At 43.5% G+C, this 19,977-nt stretch overlaps 1 protein-coding gene across 1 annotated transcript in view; it reads left to right on the top strand.

The window, feature by feature from the left end:
- The first annotated feature begins 12,852 nt into the window (after positions 1-12,852).
- RTKN2 (rhotekin 2) overlaps positions 12,853-19,977 on the top strand; it is a 29,548-nt gene continuing 22,423 nt past the window's right edge. Inside the window, exons 1-3 of the mRNA XM_033148917.1 lie at positions 12,853-13,037; positions 14,226-14,425; positions 16,730-16,788. Of these exons, the coding sequence (XP_033004808.1) occupies positions 12,981-13,037; positions 14,226-14,425; positions 16,730-16,788 (316 nt within the window). The 5' untranslated portion in view covers positions 12,853-12,980. The remainder of the gene's footprint in view (positions 13,038-14,225; positions 14,426-16,729; positions 16,789-19,977) is intronic.

Here is a 19,977-nt window from a genome sequence, read left to right as displayed (position 1 = left end):
ATCTAATAAGGTACTGATTAACTCTTTATTCACATCTCTGAAAAAAAGAATAAGATCAAAATAGCTGGTTTGCTGTATTGTGGTTAGAGTGTCCGATTAGCACCTGGGAGAAACCAGGGTTCAAATCTCCCACGGAGGGGGGATGTGCTTTTAACCAGCTGCTTTCATGTGAATCAAGCAGAATTACAGAAAGCAAGCTAGTGGTGGCTAAATTCAGCTGCTGCCAATAGGCAAATGTCCTAGGCCAGGCCTGTGCGAAGATGGAGGCAAAACCAGCTGGGAACAGGGTCATAGCAAGGTAAATTGGTACCCGGGGGCAAAAAATTTTTTGTCACCCCTGGGAATCACAAAGTTCGAGGTCAGAAAGCAGAGAGAGAAACTGCTGCATCTATACAATTGGTTGTATAAATTTAAAACACCTTCCTGAGCTCTATCTGTTAAATTTGGATTGTGTGTGAGTAGATGCTTGCTGATACACACATACACACACACACACATTCCTGTGCATGGAATATGTCTAGCAGTCATTCTTAGCATGGTCTGAGCGGTTTTCTGGTGCTCTTTCAGGTGATTCCAGAGACCATGGTGAAGACAATAGTGAATATTGCTGGAGAGTTTATTTGATGTTTCCACTGCATGCTGAAGAGGCTATCCACTTGGCAGTTTTGCATTTGGAAGTTCAACTGAATACCAGCTTGACTTTTCAGCAGCACAAATTGCCATAATGGACAGTTCTCTCCCACAGCAGAAAATTGGGGGGGGGGCAGCTGTCTAATTTTTTTTAAGCCTTCAATCACCTTCCCATGTGATAGCCACAAGGAGAAAATGCAATGATCCACAACAGGCAAACCAACCAGAAGGAAACAAAAGTTTCAAAATTGCTGCTCTGATGCGTTCATTTTTTTTCACTATACTTTCCCTCTCAAAATAGTTCCAATGAAGGCAAGAATCGGCTTGAATAACTACAGGTGGGAATATACTTGTATGTGTTCGGATCCATCCTGTCATTCAAAGCTGTTTGGCTAAACGTGGCCCTTTTTTATATAAAAGGAGAGGGAAATGTTGTGGATTTGCATTAATTGTTTATATACCTATAAAAGCTCATACAGTATGTCGCAATTTTCAAGCCAATTTACTAAATGGAGATGGGGATGGGGGGGCGACAGAGGAAGAAGCAGCCTTTTCTGAATTATTTCTGTTGTCAAGACAACAAAAATGTAGCACACAGAAAGAGCATTATTAATCTAGTGGCGTTATGTCGGTTCAAGTACATCAGCAGCATTCAGTCTTTCTTTGCCGTCTAGGAATAACAATGACTTCTCATAGGTAACTGTTTGCCACAGAAAACCTGCTTTGTTACTGGCATTTAATATCCTTTTTAACAACAGCAACAAAATTAGTAATGGGGTGGGGGGTGGGTGCCAAGAACAAGCCATTTATGAAGACCTTGTTTAAATGTTTTGTTACTTCTTTGGCATATTTACCAAGCAGTACTAGATTTGGGATATAGAAAAGCTTGCTACGGTTGATGGAGGCTGTGGTTGAGGAAAGAGCACAGAACACCCTCAAAACAGAACTGGCGATGCAGAGTAGCTACCCGCCCCTCAATGCTCCCCTTTTACTTGCATTCTCAACCATTTAAAAGTAATTTTCAACCCACCTACCCCCAGCTGAATCGGGAGAGATCTCAGCTGCTCGGGTTAACCTTGAGAATGGAGCTGCAAGTGTAAACAAACAAACAAACATTTTCCTCCACTAGATGGTTCCACATACTACATCCTGGTCTTTCTGACTAGATTCACGCAGCTCAATATATTGTGTGGTGTTTGTAAAGAGTTCATAGTCGCTGAGTTGTATCTGGTGAAGTCATACTGGGAGCAGACCCATCAAAGTCAGTGGACATCAGGACAAATTGCACCTGCTGGTTTTGGTGGGTCTCCTCTAAATATGGCGGTGTTGACTAGGCAACGCACCAGGCTGTTCTCCGCAGAGCAACCCCCATCTGTTACTGTCAAACAATCTGTTCTAGCTCTTCTCAATGTCCAGTCCCCCCCTTGTCGTTTGACCTCAGTGGTTTGCACCCTATCCTATCGAGCAATAGAAAATAAAATTGGTCTATCATCTATGCAACTGCCCTTCAAATGTTTGATAATAGTTGACCTCTTAGTCAAAGGTCATTTGGAAAGCCAAAGCCTTGACCTGGCTATGAAAACAAACTCCTCTTCTTAAAGCTTGGGGCCATGATGAAAAGGCCCTGCTTCTCACAGAGGCAAGTCTGGCCTCCATGAGATAACATTTCAGTGCAGGGCCTGATTTGATTTGATATTGTTTGGATACTGTCATTATATGGGCTGGACCCGAGGTGGCCATGGACTTAGGGAGGAGTCAGCAGTTTCTTCTCTTCTGTTCTTGTTTAAGAAAGATGGTAAAGTTCTTGTTAAGGTTCCTGGCTGCTGTGTCCTCTAAGCCCACCATGTTTCCTGGTATAATCACGACCCAGGCCCTTTAGCCTGTGATCATATACACATTTACCTAAGATTAAGTCCCATTGAGCTCAGTAGGAACTACATCTGAGTAGACATGGATATGGTTGTACTGTTACAGTTTTATCCTGCATTTGATTACAGGTTCAGTGCTCATCATCTCCAGGTCGGGCTGGGAGAAACCCTTGAGAGTGGCTGCCAGTCAGTGTAGACAATACAGAGCTGGATGGGCCAATGGTCTGACTCCGAAAGTTTCATATATTCTGACAATTTAGGTCCAGAAATAATTTGGCTGCTTGGAATTCATTTTTTACATAGCACTCATTCTGGAGATGAGGTTCTAATATCCTGTGATAAATGTGGCATGTTGTCATTAGTACTAGCAGTTGGGATTGTCAACTTTCCCCCCTAGAAGGGTACCTGTGCTGTTAACGGCTGCAAAACAGCAGGAAATTCAGCAGGGGAGTTTTCTTCACCGCTGCATCTGCATACCACAAAATGCTCCACCTACTGAATTTATACATGTCATACAATAATAAAAAAGCAGAAAAGTCTTACCAGTATTATTATTATTTGTACCACACTGTAGCTTGCGTAAAACCTTGGCTATCCACAGAACCTTTCCTTTGTTGTATTTTCCTTGTATCAGCCAAGAGATAAAGCTCACAGCCTGACAGATCCATTAATCTTATTTTTTTCCTTTGATCATGTTACGATTTTGCCTATTTCTTTTACCAGTAAGTCTAATTTAAGACCCATACCATTGTTTAAGCTTAAACAGCAGCTTCACTTTCCAGATAGCTAGTAATGATAAATGCAATGGCCATAATCAAACACAGAGTTGAGTGTGATGAAACTCCTGAATGCATATATAAATTATAACTAAAATGGAATCAAATTTTAAAAACTTCACAAAGTTCCACCGTTCAGTTCACCCAGAAATTATAGAAACTACTTTCAGGTGGGAAGAACAGAGGGACTACTATGTATCAGCTCCAGAAAAGTCACAGGTCCCGTCCCCGTCCCCCGTCCCCCCGTCTCTTTCCTCAGAAGTCCTGCCTTTTTATAAATACAATATTAGGTTAAGGTCTGGTTAACTACAATAACATTTTTATTTTTATAATGCATACTTTTTGCTGTTCTGTTTTGTTTTCTACAAGGGTAGTATTTCTTTTCTTTTCTTTTCTTTTCTTTTCTTTTCTTTTCTTTTCTTTTCTTTTCTTTTCTTTTCTTTTCTTTTGTGTCTTACCTTACTCTGTTCACTTGTAATATTGTACTTTTTATATTTCCATAAAAAATATAAAAAATAATAAATCCTGCCTTTTGATATGAAAGGCTATACGTTTTGCATCAAAGCATATCAATTTAAATTTGATTCGATTTAAGTTTTTTATTATGGTAATTATGTTAGGTTGTAGGTCAGTGGGGAGGGGACTTGAGACCTCTTTCAGATCATGGGCAATGAGATGGACATCCAACACAATACCCTAAAACACACACACACACATCATAGAATCATAGAATTGGAAAGGACCCTGAGGGTCATCTAGTCCAACCCCCTGCAATGCAGGAATCTCAACTAAAGCATCCATGACAGATGGCCATCCAACCTCTGCCTAAAAACCTCCAAGAAAGGAGAGTCCTCCACCTCCCAAGGGAGTCCGTTGCACTGTCAAACAGCTCTTAACTGTGTCTTCAGCTCTGCTGTTTGCTTTGCTGGTGCAACTTTTTAATGCTGCAGAGCTGGCTGAGACTGAGTGGCATTAGTGCTCAATATTAAGAGTACATGCAACCAAGGATAAAAGTTAGGCCAAGGGAACAGGAAGCTTCCTCTGCAGCGAATAAAAACTTCCATTCTTTCCCGTGAAATCAGGACCATATGCATAAAGATCATGGTAGACAGAATCAAAACAACTGAAGGGCAGGAGGGTGGAATTTACTTCTGTCTAGGCAGGGGTCAATTAGAGGTCCACACATACAACTTATATCTGACTTAAGCCTCCGAAAAGCTTAAAGAAAATCTAAAAAGTGGTGTGTGAGCCTTGCATTGATTCTCTGCACTGGGATACATTTCACCCAATTACCCACCGAACAATATTTCTTTTTGACAGCCTGTTCCTGTATCTCCCCCTGCCATACACACCCTGCACGCAAACTTGCAGTCTTCAGGCAGTTCTCTGATTCCAACAGGATGGCTAGTGTAAGATTTATAGCACTGCAACCCCAAAAACCTCAACAAAGCAACAAAATTCTGTGTTGGTGAGAAGTTACTTGCGGATAAATACATGCAGGATTGATCTCTTACAGTGCAATCTCTACACCAGTAGCCTTCAACATATTCATAACCAAAATCTACCATTAACACAAGCATGCAACTGAGGGACTCGTTTATTTTCTCTCTTTTTAACCATGTGGTGAGTGAAAGAAATCTAAGGCACTACCTGCCAGTGGGTCTGGACTCACCAACTGGAGACCAAAATTCTATGTGTCCGCTCAAAAGCAAGCCCCATTCAGATCAGTGGGAATTATTCCTGACTAAGTGGGTGCAGGATTTCAGCCTGGCAAAGCAATGCAAAGAGGGCCCAGGGAGGCAGGGGTAGCCGGCCCTCTGTGCAGCATCTGAAGCCTTACTGGCTCCTGCTGGCTGGGATGGGTGTCAGAGGGTTCTCTCTCTCTCTCTCTCTCTCTCTCTCTCTCTCTCTCTCTGATGGCACAGCAGAGGAGCCCAGGTTTCACCCCTTACCAGGAAAAGGATCAACTCAGGATCTAGTGGAAAGTCTTATTATGGTTTAATGCGGAGCAATGGTTCCTGAAGAAACTGGATACGAAGCTGATATGTTCGATGAGAGGATAACTATTGCTGACAATTTATTAATAATAATAATAATAATGAGAAAACTCCCTTTTGACTTTTTCTGTAAAAAGAAAACTGAATTAATCCATTTCAGTCGGAAGATTGGGGAAATACTGCCTAATGGAAAGTAGATCAGTTGAGTGTCGTTTTAGAGTGAATAGTTTCTTTTATGTAACTGTTTCTCTTTATCCCTTTGATTTTATTTTTATTTAGATGAGTTTCTTTTATTTCATTCAAGTATGAAAAAGCTTTAATATAATTTTATTTTTTTTAAAAAGAGGATCCAGTGCATTCATGGTCAGCCTTGTTCCTCCTCCTCAGAGCCAGCCTGAGATGCTTTGCCACTGTAGGCGAAAAACTCTGATACCACCCGTCCTCACAATGTGTCCACCTCCCTGCCCCTGCTGTCACACCTCTGCTGCCACCAGCCCTGCCACCACAACTGCACGCTTACCTGCAGCTGTGGCTACACTTCCACCACAAGGGCGCAGCTGGCGCAGTGGTGAGGGCAATGGTGCTGTGGCCTCATTTTGGGTTCATACGCTGCCAACTATTGGCAGAAGCACCCCACCGACATTGCCCAATGAAGAGACACTTCTGCCTCATCCTAATTCCCTCCAGAAATGTGGATTTTAAGGGCTTAAGGTTGCACTGTTAGCCACCACCAGTTTTTCAGCACTCGTTCCTCTTTATTTATTTACTTCCATTGATGAATGGCTTCTGATAAAACGCCTCTAAACAATTGTGCCAAATATTTTTGCTTCTACACTTTTAGGCATTTGCATGCAATCAACTGGGTCCCTTTAGGCAGTTACAATGGAAAATCAATAAAATAATCATCCATAGCACTGAAAGCAGTCGATATACGAAAGCAACACCATGCAAGTTTAGAAGAAAAAATATACAAGTACAGGTACTATACACGTACCCAAGCGTTTGCCCTCACAGTGCAACGCAAACGCATCCTGGAGTGGTGGTTTTCATTAGCATTCCTTTTTCTGGTATCTGCTTTGCTGCCGTTTGATCTGATTCACTCTTACAGTTTCATGTGAAAATATGTCCTGGGAAAACATCAGCAGACGCTGTCAACTGGCATCTCTCCTTTTAATGTGCAGAGCAAATTCCTTTCCAAAAAAGGTTCAAAGAGCTGGAAATGCATTCCTGCTTAGAAAGGCGTAGTGATGCAATTAAATATTAAAGACTTCAAATACCATTAAAAAACACCCACAACACTAAAAGCAGGAGGTGATTCCCCCTCCCCTCCACAAATCTGACTTGAGTTCAAGTGAACTCCACATTTCAGCCAGTTAATTGAACAGGAATTTCTGAAGAAATCTTTGTTCTGATCAGGGACGGTCATTTTGCTTCTTCTCTGTCCCTCGCTCTCCAGCGAGGATACTGGAGCGCAGAATTTTCTGCTCCGCAATCAAGTTCGTATGTCACCAGATTCATTTCCACAATAAACAGAGATGTTTGGGCAGCTAGCCTTTGTGTATTTTGCAGTGTGCCAGGTAAAAAAAGGGGAGAAGGTGGGTGGATGGGGGGACACAGAAATTCAAAGGAAGACACATTTGATTAGTCACATCTGGCTACTCATGAGACTTGGGAGATTAAGAACTCTATATACCCAATGGTCTGCTGGTTTGGCACTATTTCCTCCTGTATTTCCTTACAACTCAAAGCTTGTTGCCTTTGCTGTAATCTAGGCTCCCTTGAGAACCAATGGGGAGAAAAACAAAACAAAAAGATTGCATCAAAATGTGCTTTGCTATCATAGCTGCGTCTTCATAATGGATTATTAACCCCCGCAGCCACAAACCAGTTAGGCATTGGGATTTAATCCTAATTCTGACAGGGCACAGGCAGAGTGACATGAGCTGGCAGGCATACTTTAGCATCCTGTTCAATGTAAATACAGAAGTTTTGTCCCTTTGGGGGTGAAGTCAAACTGTTGGAAGTTGCCGTGCCTGCTGTGGCTGTGGAGACCAATGCGGGATAGACATGTTTTGTTGCAGCTGGGGCAGGTGAAAGCGTCTGGCTGTGCTGCTGTAGATGCACCATGGCTTTTCTTCTCTCTACACTCCTCTCAGCGGTCATTCCTCCTCTGGTCACTGCTTTGGTTGCACAACCTGACTGCCTGCAGTCTCTGGGCACTGTGGTCATGTGCAACGGATTCCCACACGTGGGGGTTGACGATGTTGCGTGCCTCCATCTCATGTTTGTAGACATCTTTGGAACACAGAGTTGGTCTACCAATGGGCCTGGTGACTGAGGCCAGCTCCACCCTACAAAATAACTGTGTCAATCCCATTTTTCAAACCAGGGAGTGGAGAGGGAACAAATGATGAGCACTCTTGCTCTGGGAACCTGATGCATGGGAGTGAATTTGCTGCTTGGCGGGACTGTCTGCTGTCACTTGCACACAGGAAAACGTTATTATGCTCATATCCAGCTTGATTATACTGGTAGTGTGGAAACTCAGAAATATCTGGGGTAGGGAAATTTAACCCCCAGGCCCTTTCCCCCCCTCCCCCTTTCTGGATTTCCAGTCTCTTCTTCTTCCCTCTATAAGTGTGCACTGGGAGAGAGAGGAATCTCTCTATCAAGAAGCATAGAAGGAAGGAGAAAGAAGAGGCTGTCTCCCCAGAAACAGGTGGGAGGACAATGTCACACACCTCGGCCAGAATCCTTAGGGATACAGGGTACCTGCTGGGGGTGGACTTCTCTCCCCTTTAAATCGTCCCATTATAAAAATGAGGGATACAAAAAGTGCTAGATGCCTCAGAAACAAAAGAGACTTCATTGTAAGTACCATTCTGATGATCATGAACAGAAAGGATGATTACAACCAGCTAGTTAGACTAAACTAGCCTCTGCTGGTTTGGGCCCATAATAAAGAGTTGGGGGTGGGCTTAAATCTGTAGTTAGAACCTCTACGCCTCCCAGTATATGACCCATGAACAGTGCCGTAGCTACGGGGGAACTAGTCAGGTTTTTTTTTTGCCCTGGGTGAAGCCTCCAGATGGGCGCCATTGAGGCTCTCAGACTGTGTGCGTGTGAACGCAAATGTGTGTAGAAGGGTGTAGGGGTGTCAAACTTTGTCTTTGACCTGGGTGAAATAAAGCCTAGTTTCGCTCCTGCTGCCAATATCAATCAAGAATGCTGTCTCATCATGTCTGCTATCTGTGCTCTGAGCCAATACCACAAGGGAAAATATACCGGTATTATCTTTGGTGATTGCCCCTCGGCTTCACAGTTCTGCTCCTCTGATTCATCAAAAGCAGAATGTGGGCATCTACTAAAAGTGGTGTAAATCACCTTTGCTCGGATTGGGTTTGGGTGGCTGGAGATTAGGGAGGAGCAGAGATATGAACGCCTGGGGATTGGGAAGATTCAGTGGATGGGCGGGGGAACGAATAGGTGGGGAAGAAACAAGGGGAAGGCAGTGGTTTCCTCACCTATTTTTCAATTTTTTCCCAGGCTTTCACATCTGTAGAAGAATAAGGCAACAAGCGGGATTAATATTTTGTAATTGGACTTTTAAACATTAATATTGTTATCCACCCTGGGCCATTGAGACAATGCTTAATATTTTGTAATTGGAGTTTTTAAAATTAATATTGTTATCCACCCTAGGCCCTTGAGACAATGCTTAATATTTTGTAATTGGACTTTTAAAAAATTAATATTGTTATCCACCCTGGGCCCTTGACATGATGCAGGTTATACAGTAAATAATAAGTAATTATCTAACTTATAAAATATACATTATCAATTGGGGCAGGTGTGAGGAGAATGAACAAGGATTTTCAAATGTTTTTGTTTTGTTGTTGTTGTTGTTTTTGCTCTTATGCGTGCAGATCACTGGGGTTGCCAGCTCCTGAACACTGGTTACTTCAGCAGCTCCAGCGCAGGAAAATATTATGCATTAAAAGCAGTAGTTTGGAGGGAAGAGCAGGAGACTCTTCTCCCATAGGGCAAGCACAGAGACATCATTAAAGTAACTGGTGATGTATCTGCGTTCAGAATGAGTAAACGCAAACCACAGATTGTAAATAAGACTAACATTTGGGCATCAATATCGCAGCAAGTGTTTTTATTATGCAGAAAACAAGATGTCCAGAAATGCCATTCTTAAAAAATGCCAGTTATTTTTATGATTCAGAAATCCATCTACTTGGACTAAAGTATTATTGGCTTACAGTGCAATCAGTAAACCCACACTGAATTCAATGGGAGTTATCCACAGGTCAGGTGAGGCTGCAATCATGTACCCCACTTAATGGTAAACACCATTGAACTAAGTGAGATGTACTTTTCAGTAGACATGCATACAACTGCACCATGAATGTCTGCTTAATGAAGGCCTGGCATTGCATGTTCACTTTGGGGGTGTATTTTGTCTCGTTATGGCATTCCCACTACACAAATGTGCAAAGCATCGTATTATGCCTTCATTCACAACACACATCAGTTTATAGAAGCAGCAAAAGAACAGTCCTGTGGCATTTTAATAAAGCAGGAAGCAAAAACAAAATACAAAAAAAACCTGGAGTTTTTCAGCAACAAAATAAACGGCTGTAAATTTTAATACCGGTTTTCACTATACTGTTCCTATCTTCTGACAGCTTCTCAACAGCTTCCAGATAAATGTACCCTGGGGAAAATACAAAGCAATGAAAGTTTGCCTGATTGAGTACTGATGGATTAATAATGAGAAAATAAATTTCCATGTACATATGGCTGTCGTTACAATTTAAAAAATTCTTTAGTAATGATTTATTACTCTCTTTTGACAAATTTTTGATAACGCCCACAGAGTTATGCTTGTCTATTTCTGCTCTCTCCGTGTTTCATCTTTCCCATAAAAAAGGGCTGGTCTTTTTGCGTCCAATCCTCAAGAGGCTGAAATTAGTTTTCTGGAGCAGTCATAAGAACCCAGAAGTGTCCTACAGGATGAGACCTGAGGCCTATCCAGTCCAGCTTCCTGCTTCTTCTAGTGGCCAATTACCGGTAGATGCCTCTGGGAAGCGCACAAGCAGAACGTGGGGCAACTGCCCTCTCCCGCCATTGTTCCCCAATGTCTTTTATTCAGAGGCATTACACCTCCCATCATAGAGAAAGAGGTGTTTGTTGGCGTTTGAGAGACAGCGCCTGCTGTAGCTGCAGAGATCTTGGGTGAGCAAGCCTGGCAGGCCCAAGTTGCCCTGCCCTCACATGAGAGCGGGCGGACTGGCGAGGCCCCCTAGATTTAGAGGCCCTAGGCTTCAGGCTTCAGCCTACTTAGCCTATACATAAATCCAGCACTGAAGCCTGGGCAGTGTGTATCGAGGTCCCTCACCATAACGACTAGTAGACATCCCCTCTTAAAGCCATTGAAGATTGTTGCCATCACAGTACCGTATATAGATTTGTTGCCCTACAAATATATATATATATATATTTGACTGCTCTGTTTAACTGAGGAGAGAGGTGAGAAGACTGTTGCAAATTATGGTGTGTCTCCCCCCCCCCCCATCCTGCTTTATAGGTGTAAAGGTCCCTTAACCCGTAAGAGAAAACCTTTTGGGAATGGCACATGCAGAAAGAGAGGAGTGAAATCCATCCATCCATTTGTCCAAAAATAGCAGATCAAGAATAAATATTTGCTTTCCTTTTTATTGTATCGCCATCTGCCGGCCATTCCTTGAAACTACAGGTTGGGATTTAATCAGTGCCAGATTTATGTATAGGCTAAATAGGCTGAAGCCTAGGGCCTCTAAATCTAGGGGGCCTCGCCAGCCCTCCCGCTCCCCAAGACTTCATGTGAGGGCAGGACAACTTGGGCCTCTAAATCTAGGGGGCCTCGCCAGCCTGCCCGCTCTCCAGTGCCGCAGTCTCCCCTCTCCCAAAATTGTAAACCCAAGACTTCATGCAAGGGCAGGGCAACTCAGGCCCAGCAACTATTAGACTCAGGGCTACCCAGTGGGGCCCAATTTGAAGCAGTGGGGCGCAACTTGATTTTTTTTTTGTAGGGCCCCAGTTCACACCCAAAGTCTGCAAAATCTTATAGATATAAATAAAACCCATCTAGATTGCCTTGGTGCAGGGGCCCCCTTAGGAGCGGCCCGTGGGGCCCAAGTTGGCCCAATTGCTCCAATTGCCTTAAGGTCAGCCCTGATGAGACTGTGTAGGGGTTGGACTGACAAGCCCTGCACCTTCTAGGTCCCTGATGTCACCATTGAGAGTACAGACTCAATGACTTGTTATGGAAATAAAGGGGGCACTTATTGGAAATCAGTTTTGTCACCTCTTCCCCCCAAACCCTGAGACAATGAGCCCAGCCACCTTTTATTCACAGTTGCATAAGCACTACACTACAGCATGGCCTGCACCCAATGTTGTTTTTGTACAATCTTGTTTGTCCTCAGTAACCAAAATTATATTATCAACGTATACAAGCAGAAAAGTTGTTTTCCTTCATTTGCAAGGAATCATACAAAACAAAGTCGCACTAATAAACTAAAAATGCTTTTGCAGTTGATCAAAACTATCCAGCAATATCAAGTTATAGGAAAACTGGTGCTATTAACAGTAATCCTTCTGGTTGGTTAATTGGTTTAGCAACTTCCAGGCACATGATGTGTGATGCTAATTATTTCCCCCAAGAGTTAAATGAGCTATGAGATTCAGGTGAGGGTCAGATGACTTGTCAATCCCAGCAGGTATGTAAGAGGGTCAGATGACTTGTCAATCCCAGCAGGTATATAAGAGGACGACGCGGCCTGCCCAGGCCTAGCCCATCACTTTCCCATACGTTGTCGCCCACAGAGCGCAACTATGCTCAAATTGACAAAGAGGCATGTGCCATTCCCTCTGATCTGGGAAGCTGTGCTCCTGGAGAGAAGTCCCAGGCAGTACTAGCCTAGCTGAAGGCAGCCTTGTATAGCTTTTTAATGTGTGATGTTTTATTATGATTTTATATATGTTATGCAGAAAGAGGCCCTGTGGATAGAGTACACATGTTCCACGGGGCCTCTTTTTAAGACTCACCCTGTATAAGCCGCCCAGAGTGGCTGGGGCAACCCAGTCAGGTGTATGAGGAATACATAATAAAAATTATGATGATTAGAGGTAGCAGTGGCACAGGCACCGGCACGGCAGCTACTTTGTGGTGCTGGTTGGAGCAGGCACCCCCAAATTCGGCCCTCCAGCTATTTTGGAACTACAATTTCCATCATCCTTGACCACTGGTCCTGTTAGCTAGGGATGGTGGGAGTTGTAGTCCCAAAACAGCTGGAGGGCCGAGTTTGGGGTGCTTGGGTTGGAGGAAGAACATTTTGCACATGCTCCGGGGCGCCCTCTCTTCTTTGTTTCCCACAACCTATTTCAGTCAAGAGAGCTGAATGTGAACGAACAGGGGTCCTGTCTACGGAGGTCAATGCTGGCTATAAAGCAAAGCGGGGTCCGTTAGCTGAACAGAGCGAGCGCGGCCTTCTGACGAGGAGCTGAGGCCGAGGCGGGACGAGGAGGAGGAGGCGGAGGAAAAGGCGGGCCCCGCGCTGCCGTTGGGCCGGAGCAGCGGAGAAGGAGGCGGAGCGGGAAGTTTGAACTGCGGCGGCTCTGAGGAGGAGGCGGCGGCCATAGCCGAGGCGGGAAGGGCGATGAGGCGGTGCCGGGCAGGCCGTGCTGCCGACGAGCAGCAGGTGAAGGAGGGACAGGTGAGCAGCCGGTGCCGTTTCCCCCCGCCTTTTTCCGGGGGGGGGGTGCGGAGAGAAAAGGCGCGTTGTTGTTTCGGAGGTCTGTCTCTCTTTCTCTCTCCTTCCCGTCCCCGCCGCCTCCTTGCATGCTGTATCAAGTAAATAGTAAGCAGGGGGGGGGGGAGAGAAGAAGGCGACATGGATTCCCGCCCCCTCCCCTCCTTCGTCTCCTTTCCTGGCAGCGGCCGGCTAAAGCGCCAGGAGAAGGCAGGGACCCGGCGCCCACCGCCCTTTTAGCCCCAAGGAGCTAAACATTTGGAAACGGACTAGGGATGAGGTATTAAAGTTCAACACTCCCGGCTTTGGAGACTCTCTCGGATTTTGGCTTCGGGTGGGTTTTCTTCAAGCACCCCCCCCCCCCACACTTTTTGCCACCTTTCAGTGGTGTAGCGGAGCAGGGACGGGGAAGGGATGAAGGGCTGCAGCCGGCCCAGTGTCCGCCAAATAAAGGAAAGCCCCCTCCGTTTAGACCGACCAGAATGCCACCCAATAGCGAGCAGTTCCATCGTTTTACTCTTAGGCAGGCTGCAGCTTAAGCAAAGCTGCCTTACTTAGTGCTGAAGCTCTCATCGATGAAAAGAAAGCCACCTTCGTTTGCACGGGTACAGTGTAGTCTTAGAAGGGTTGTCAGGAAGGGCACCTGCCCTTCAGAATTTACTGCACCCGATTATTCCTCGATGGATCCCTTGAGCCATGGCATAGCCTCCCTGTGTGATGCTGGCTCTCTAGTTTTAGGACTCTGGTCACCCCTTGGACTCTAGCCAGGCCTTTTGGGCTGAGAGTCTTAACGCAGCCAACGGGCAGTGGGCAAATTGCCTTTTAGAGAAGTATGTTCCCTCATGGTCTGTCTTCTCCAGGATCCTTGGAACGTAGACTGAAAATGTCTTTAACCCCATCGCAGAACTGAATATGAAATAAAAATCTACACCTCCTAGTGTAAGGATAAGTTAAGTTGATACCCTACAGATGTTGATGAACTACACTAGTTCCCACCATACTTTACTATTGGCTAAGGAAGCTGGGGGCTGTTGAGGGTTGTAGTTCCTGTCATCTGTTATTACTGATCTAGCTAACTTTATTCCCCTCCAATAAATCATAAGTCTGTTATTTGAGGTTTATCTGACAACTCCATTGTGTTTTGGTGTTTAGGATGGCAGCATTCAAGAAAAAATTGACTTTGAAACGAGAATGCGAGAAGGAATTTTTAAGCTGCTTGCTGTGAGCACACAAAAGGACCAAATATTGCATGCAGTTAAGAATCTGATGGTTTGCAATGCTCGCATCCTTGCCTACAGGACAGAATTACAGAAACAGACAGGAGAATCAACCATGAAGAGAACCACAGTGCGGTCAGTAGTAATCTCAAGAGTTTTCTTGCAAGCATTCCCCATTAATCACTCATTATTACAGTAATGGCCTGTACTTCAGCATAGGGTAACTACCCACCAACCAATGTTCTTCAAACATTGGGTTTTTAATGAAAGTATTACTGACTTAATTGCTGTGATGCAACAGATGCCAACAAATGTTTCTGCTGCTGAAGTTGAAAGACAGGTGCAACTTCTGCAAGCAGCAGATGATTGGTGTGGCCTTAGTCTCATTCAGGGACTAAGAACAGTTTCAGCTGCTGCTCTTGGTGGGAAGAAAAATTGGAGGGTTGAAAGAGCAGAGAATTCTTATGAAAGAGATCCAGGAGTCATGGAGATCTTGAGATGGGTCTAGTGACAAGAAACACCATACTGTGTGGGAACCACTTTGGGTTTGGAGGAGTGACTCCCACATGGCTAGGATAACCTGGTCCCCTACATCAGCTTCTAATGAAGAAACACAGGAAGGAGCAGGTCATAAAGTGTAAATTTTCTGTAAGCAATGGGAACCAGCTCTGCAACCCTCAGAAGCAAAGTATTCTCAGGGCAGGTGTGACCTTTAAAATGTTTTGAGCCTTACAGTTACATTTCTTATCTAAAGATGCCATATCAAATGTTAGATGACACAGAAAAGCTTGAGCATATATTTACAATATCTTCACTGTAATTCCCCCCCCCCACAATAAAATAAAATAAAATGATTAATTGGTGCCATCTGCTGGTCAATGTTGATAACTACATCAACCAAGAAAGGAAATAAAATACCGTACCTGTCCTCAGGCCAACTAGAAAAAGATGGTTTAGAATTTTAAAATACTGATTTTAATGATTATTATGCTTCACTGTCATAAGGCCACTTGCTTATTTTTGTATTACATTTTTAATGTATTCATTCATTCATTCATTCATTCATTCATTGCTTTTTACACAAAACTGTCAAAAAGTAACTTAGAAAAACAAAAAATATGAAAACCAAATACATGAACAGAATCTAAAACGCTAATCCACAAATATATATATAAAGGACAGATTCATTCCACTAAAAGGATGAGCACAAAAAAGGAAGTAGTCTGCCAAAAGGAGGACAGGGCACCAATGAATTTCTATACTCGGTGTGGAAAAGGGTGTTTCGCAGCTGGGGCAGGGACAGCCTAGGTTTCTGTGCTAGGCAGCTACCTCCTCTCTGCCTAGCACAGAAACCAAAAGAGGTTGCCACTGATGGCTCAGAGCACTTCATCTTTCCTCCAGCAGCCTATTACAGTCATACCTCGAGTTGTGTACGCTCCGTGTTGCGTACGTTCGACTTACGGACCTCCGCAACCCGGAAGTCCTCACAGAAGCGCAAAACTCGCAAAGCTCCAGGTTTTTTCTCCCCCCCCCCCCGGGCCATTTGTGTTAAGCACGCCTGTGTTACATAGCACGATCCGGAACGGATCACGTGCGTAACACGGGGTACCACTGTACATTTTCTTTCTGGACATCCAGGAGGTGAAGTTTCCTATTTAACATCCCACATAAAAACAAAGGGGTTGGCAGCAGCTGCTCCTTCTACCACCAGCCTGTTGTGTTTTTGTGCTAGACATGCAGCAGACCAAGCACCTGCTTGTCTAGCATACAAACCCAGCAGGCTGATGGCAGAGGAATTGCGTAATCTAGTACTATTCTACTTTGTTTTTATGCTGGACAGGGCATTGTCTCTTGCACGTCTAGTGAAGAGACATAGTGGGTTTATGGCAAAAGGACAGAGTGATCATGCCTCTGCAAAGACTTTTCCTGTGTGTCCAGTACAGAAGCAAAGGAGGAAGTAAATTGTTTTACTTTGTTGCTCTGTCCATCTTGCACCAGTTCCTGTTATGAGTAGAAAGGATGCTTAGAGAAATTTGCCCAAGACACAAGGTATTACAGTAGTTATGTTCAAATGTTATTGAAAGATGGGAAGTTGCAGAAGAGCACAAATGTGGTTTGCCAGATTTGTTTGATTTCAACCAGACTTAGAAGTTCCAGTGGATTTCATATGATAGAGCTATTTTGGATGGGGGGTGTTAATGTGCACAGTTATGAATGTGATACAGTGTTCTAGAAAATGCAAAAAATGTGTCATTTTTTAACCCTAAGTGGCTTATTTTTAATGGGTTGGTTAGAGTTACAATACTTTGATGTGTGGATCCCTCTTGAGCATAATTGAATGTACAATAATCTGACCTCAGACAAATTTATTTTGAAAGAAAATAAGTAGATAGAAATTCATTTCTTTATCTAATTAGAATATTTATTTTGTTTTGTCAGATGTTCAGATTTTGCAGCTAAAGACCGTGAAGCTTGTGGAGGCAGACTTGCCATATCAGGTATTATTATGTTCTGAAAGCCTTCAGTTGGTGTGCTTGAAAATTTGCTGATGCAATATAAATTGCAATGCAGTGTCTTTTCACTGAAAGGCATGCTCTCTGTGTGAAATGGCTAGCCTTGGGTAACTCTGTAACTAAATCCATTTGGAAAGTAAATGCATTCATTGCATTTAAGATAATATTCAAAGCCTTATCACCCTCACTGTGTAACTGTCTTGTACAAAGGATAGGCTTTTACGTTTCCAGCTTCATCACTGGAGGATATAACTGCTTAAGAACCAAGCAGGAGTATATCTCAGGTTTTGAAAATTACTTCTGATGTGGCATAAGCAGTGAAATTACAAGTATTGCATTCTAAATAGTACTTCTATGTCTTGGTCCTAAACTGGCATACTCCAAAAATAAGGCTCATTAATTTAAACAGAATGCAAGGTGCATTTAACTGGCCAGTAGGATCACAGTCTTAGTTTTTTCAAGGTGGTGAGTGGGGAGAGGGGGTCTGTGATGTTCTCTCTTTTAAATTGATCATCCTCACCTATCTGAAGGCCTCCTGTTTTAATGACTTGCCCATTCCCCTTCACTACTGCTTATGCCTTGAATTTGCTCCCCAAACAACTTTATTCATTGAAGCCCTTCCTCAAGGCTCACTTCATCCATGACTCCTTTGGCTTACCTCCTTAGTTCCAAATTCAAAGCCTAAATATATGTATTTGCATCTTCAAAGATTGTTCCAATTATGTTTGCCACATCTTTGATGTAGACACCTGTCCTAGTGTCTAAATCTAGATTGTTAACTCATTTGGGCAGGGACCTTGTTGTTATTTACATAACACCATCATTGTGCATGGCATTTTACTGATTACAGAAGGATAGGTCTCTGCCTCAAGCTTAGGAGGAACTATGAGACTGTGCCAAGGCCATGCACCTGTTCAGCACAGTGGATGGTAGCATTATCAATGCATTCAAGATAGCACATAGGGAGTTCAGACCTTGGGGAGAAAGATGAGCAGTTCCATCTTGGACATACTGAGTTTGAAACAACATAACTTGCAAGTAGAAATATCAGGTGGCTGGGGGTATAGGATTGCAGGGAGAACAGCTCAGGAGGAGAGAAAGAAAGAGCTGGGTGTTATCTCCCTGCAGGGGGCACAGAAAGCCATGGTATTACAGATTTGATGAGGTTTCTCAGGAATAATGTGCAGTGGCAGAAAAGCAGGGATCCAGGAACAGATCCCTGAGGAATCCAAGAACAGATCCCCAACAGAGAGGAAAAGCAAAAGAAGAGCTTCCACCTATGGAAATATTGAAAGAGCTATTAGACTAATCAGAAGAGAATCAGTGAAAGGCCAGATTATGGAGACCCAGGACATAAAAGTGAATTGTGTAGGGGAGAAATAGCAGCAGCAGCAGCAGCAGCAGCAGCACTAATTTTCCAACTTGCCAGGCTAAACTACAAAACCTTTGCCTGTGTGCCAGAATATAATTATATGAAGTGATTAGTTGGTCTGACCAGTAATTTTTTTCTGGTGAAGCTCTGAAGAAAATAACCTTCTGCCTTTATTGAAAATAAATCTATTATTGCCAGCTTTTTATCTGTTTAGTTTAAGTTCTACTTTATTCTTGCCTCAGTGTTGGATTTTGTTACATTAATGTGACTCCAAGAAATGGATAGCCAATTAAACGCTACGAAAGCTTTGAAGCAGAGTCTCATGAGAATACATTGCCAGTGGGATTTATTGCTGAAATAGCAGGCTTCGATAATGTGCACCATAGGCCAAAGAATGTCTGCTTATGAAATTGATTGAGATGTAATCTTCTTTGACACGAAGCTGTTCACTTCTGCCATTCCACATTTCCCTGCATGTTCCAAACTCTTTATGAAGCATCATTTGAAAGCCAAGTTACTTTGATTTTTACTCATGACTGGAAATGAGTGATTCTAATAAATTGCCATTCTAGTTTTAGTAAACAGTGTAAAACATTACATCTCAACTCTTTTTCTGTGATTATTGGATGCTTCTCTTCCTTTTAAAGCCAAGTTTATCCTAATTTTTTCCAAAGGTGTTGGAAAAATATGCAGCTTGTCAGTGTCTCTTAATATCTACCTCTTGTGGTGTTCAAATCATTTTGCTTATTGGTTGGCAACACAAAGGTAAAATATTCCATACAAAATTATCCTGTGATTTCAAAATATAGTGTGGTGCATCTTCCTTGAAGATAGCAGGAGCTGTCATATTCAATGGTCCACATAATTTGGCCTTGGTAGCCAATCAAAATTTGTGGCTGCCACTAATCATGTGCTGATGCTGTGTTAGATTTCAGATCTTCTCCTGTGTCTCTGAAGTGCACCACAACTGTGGCAGCAAACCTCTGACCAAATCCCCCACCTCTTAAGCTGTAAGTGCTGAGCTGTGGAGATGTTTGCAAAGTGGCTAGGCTCTTGTAGCTTTGCAAGCTTCTCTAGAAGAAGAAGAAGAGGAGGAGGAGAAGGAGGAGTTTGGATTTGATATCCCGCTTCATCACTACCCAAAGGAATCTCAAAGCGGCTAACAATCTCCTTTCCCTTCCTCCCCCACAACAAACACTCTGTGAGGTGAGTGAGGCTGAGAGACTTCAGAGAAGTGTGACTAGCCCAAGTTCACCCAGCAGCTGCATGTGGAGGAGCGGGGAATCGAACCCGGTTCACCACATTATGAGTCCACCACTCTTAAACACTATACCACACTGGCTAAAGGAATTCCCACCCACTCCCCTTTTTTTGGAGACTTGGGAGAAGAATGGAAGAATCTTCTTGAGCTCTATCAAAACCGAGCTGAATCTAGCCGAAGCAATGAATGATTTCACTTGTTTTGCAAGCATCCTTGAGACATGGTGGAAGGAGTGGGAGATTCTGTATAAAAGTGCTTTCTTACGCTGAGCTAGCCAAGTGCATTTATGGACTTGTTCTTACAGAATCAGACTGCTGGTTCTTCTAGCCTAGTAGGGCTGTTTACTCTCTGTGGCAGTAGCTCACCAAGCTTTCGGGCAAAGTTCTTCTGCGTCACTGATGCCCATGATCCTTTAGAAGAACCTGGCACACTGTGAAATAACAATCTGTCACCGAGATATTCCCAAGCTAAATCAGCACTATTGACTGAATAATGGACTAACTTAAATAAATAAAAGCTCCCAACTTCCAAGTAAAGTGGT

Source organism: Lacerta agilis, chromosome 5 (assembly GCF_009819535.1).
Source record: "Lacerta agilis isolate rLacAgi1 chromosome 5, rLacAgi1.pri, whole genome shotgun sequence".
NCBI classification, from domain to species: Eukaryota; Metazoa; Chordata; class Lepidosauria; order Squamata; family Lacertidae; genus Lacerta; species Lacerta agilis.
This window is presented reverse-complemented; position numbering and strand designations above follow the sequence as displayed.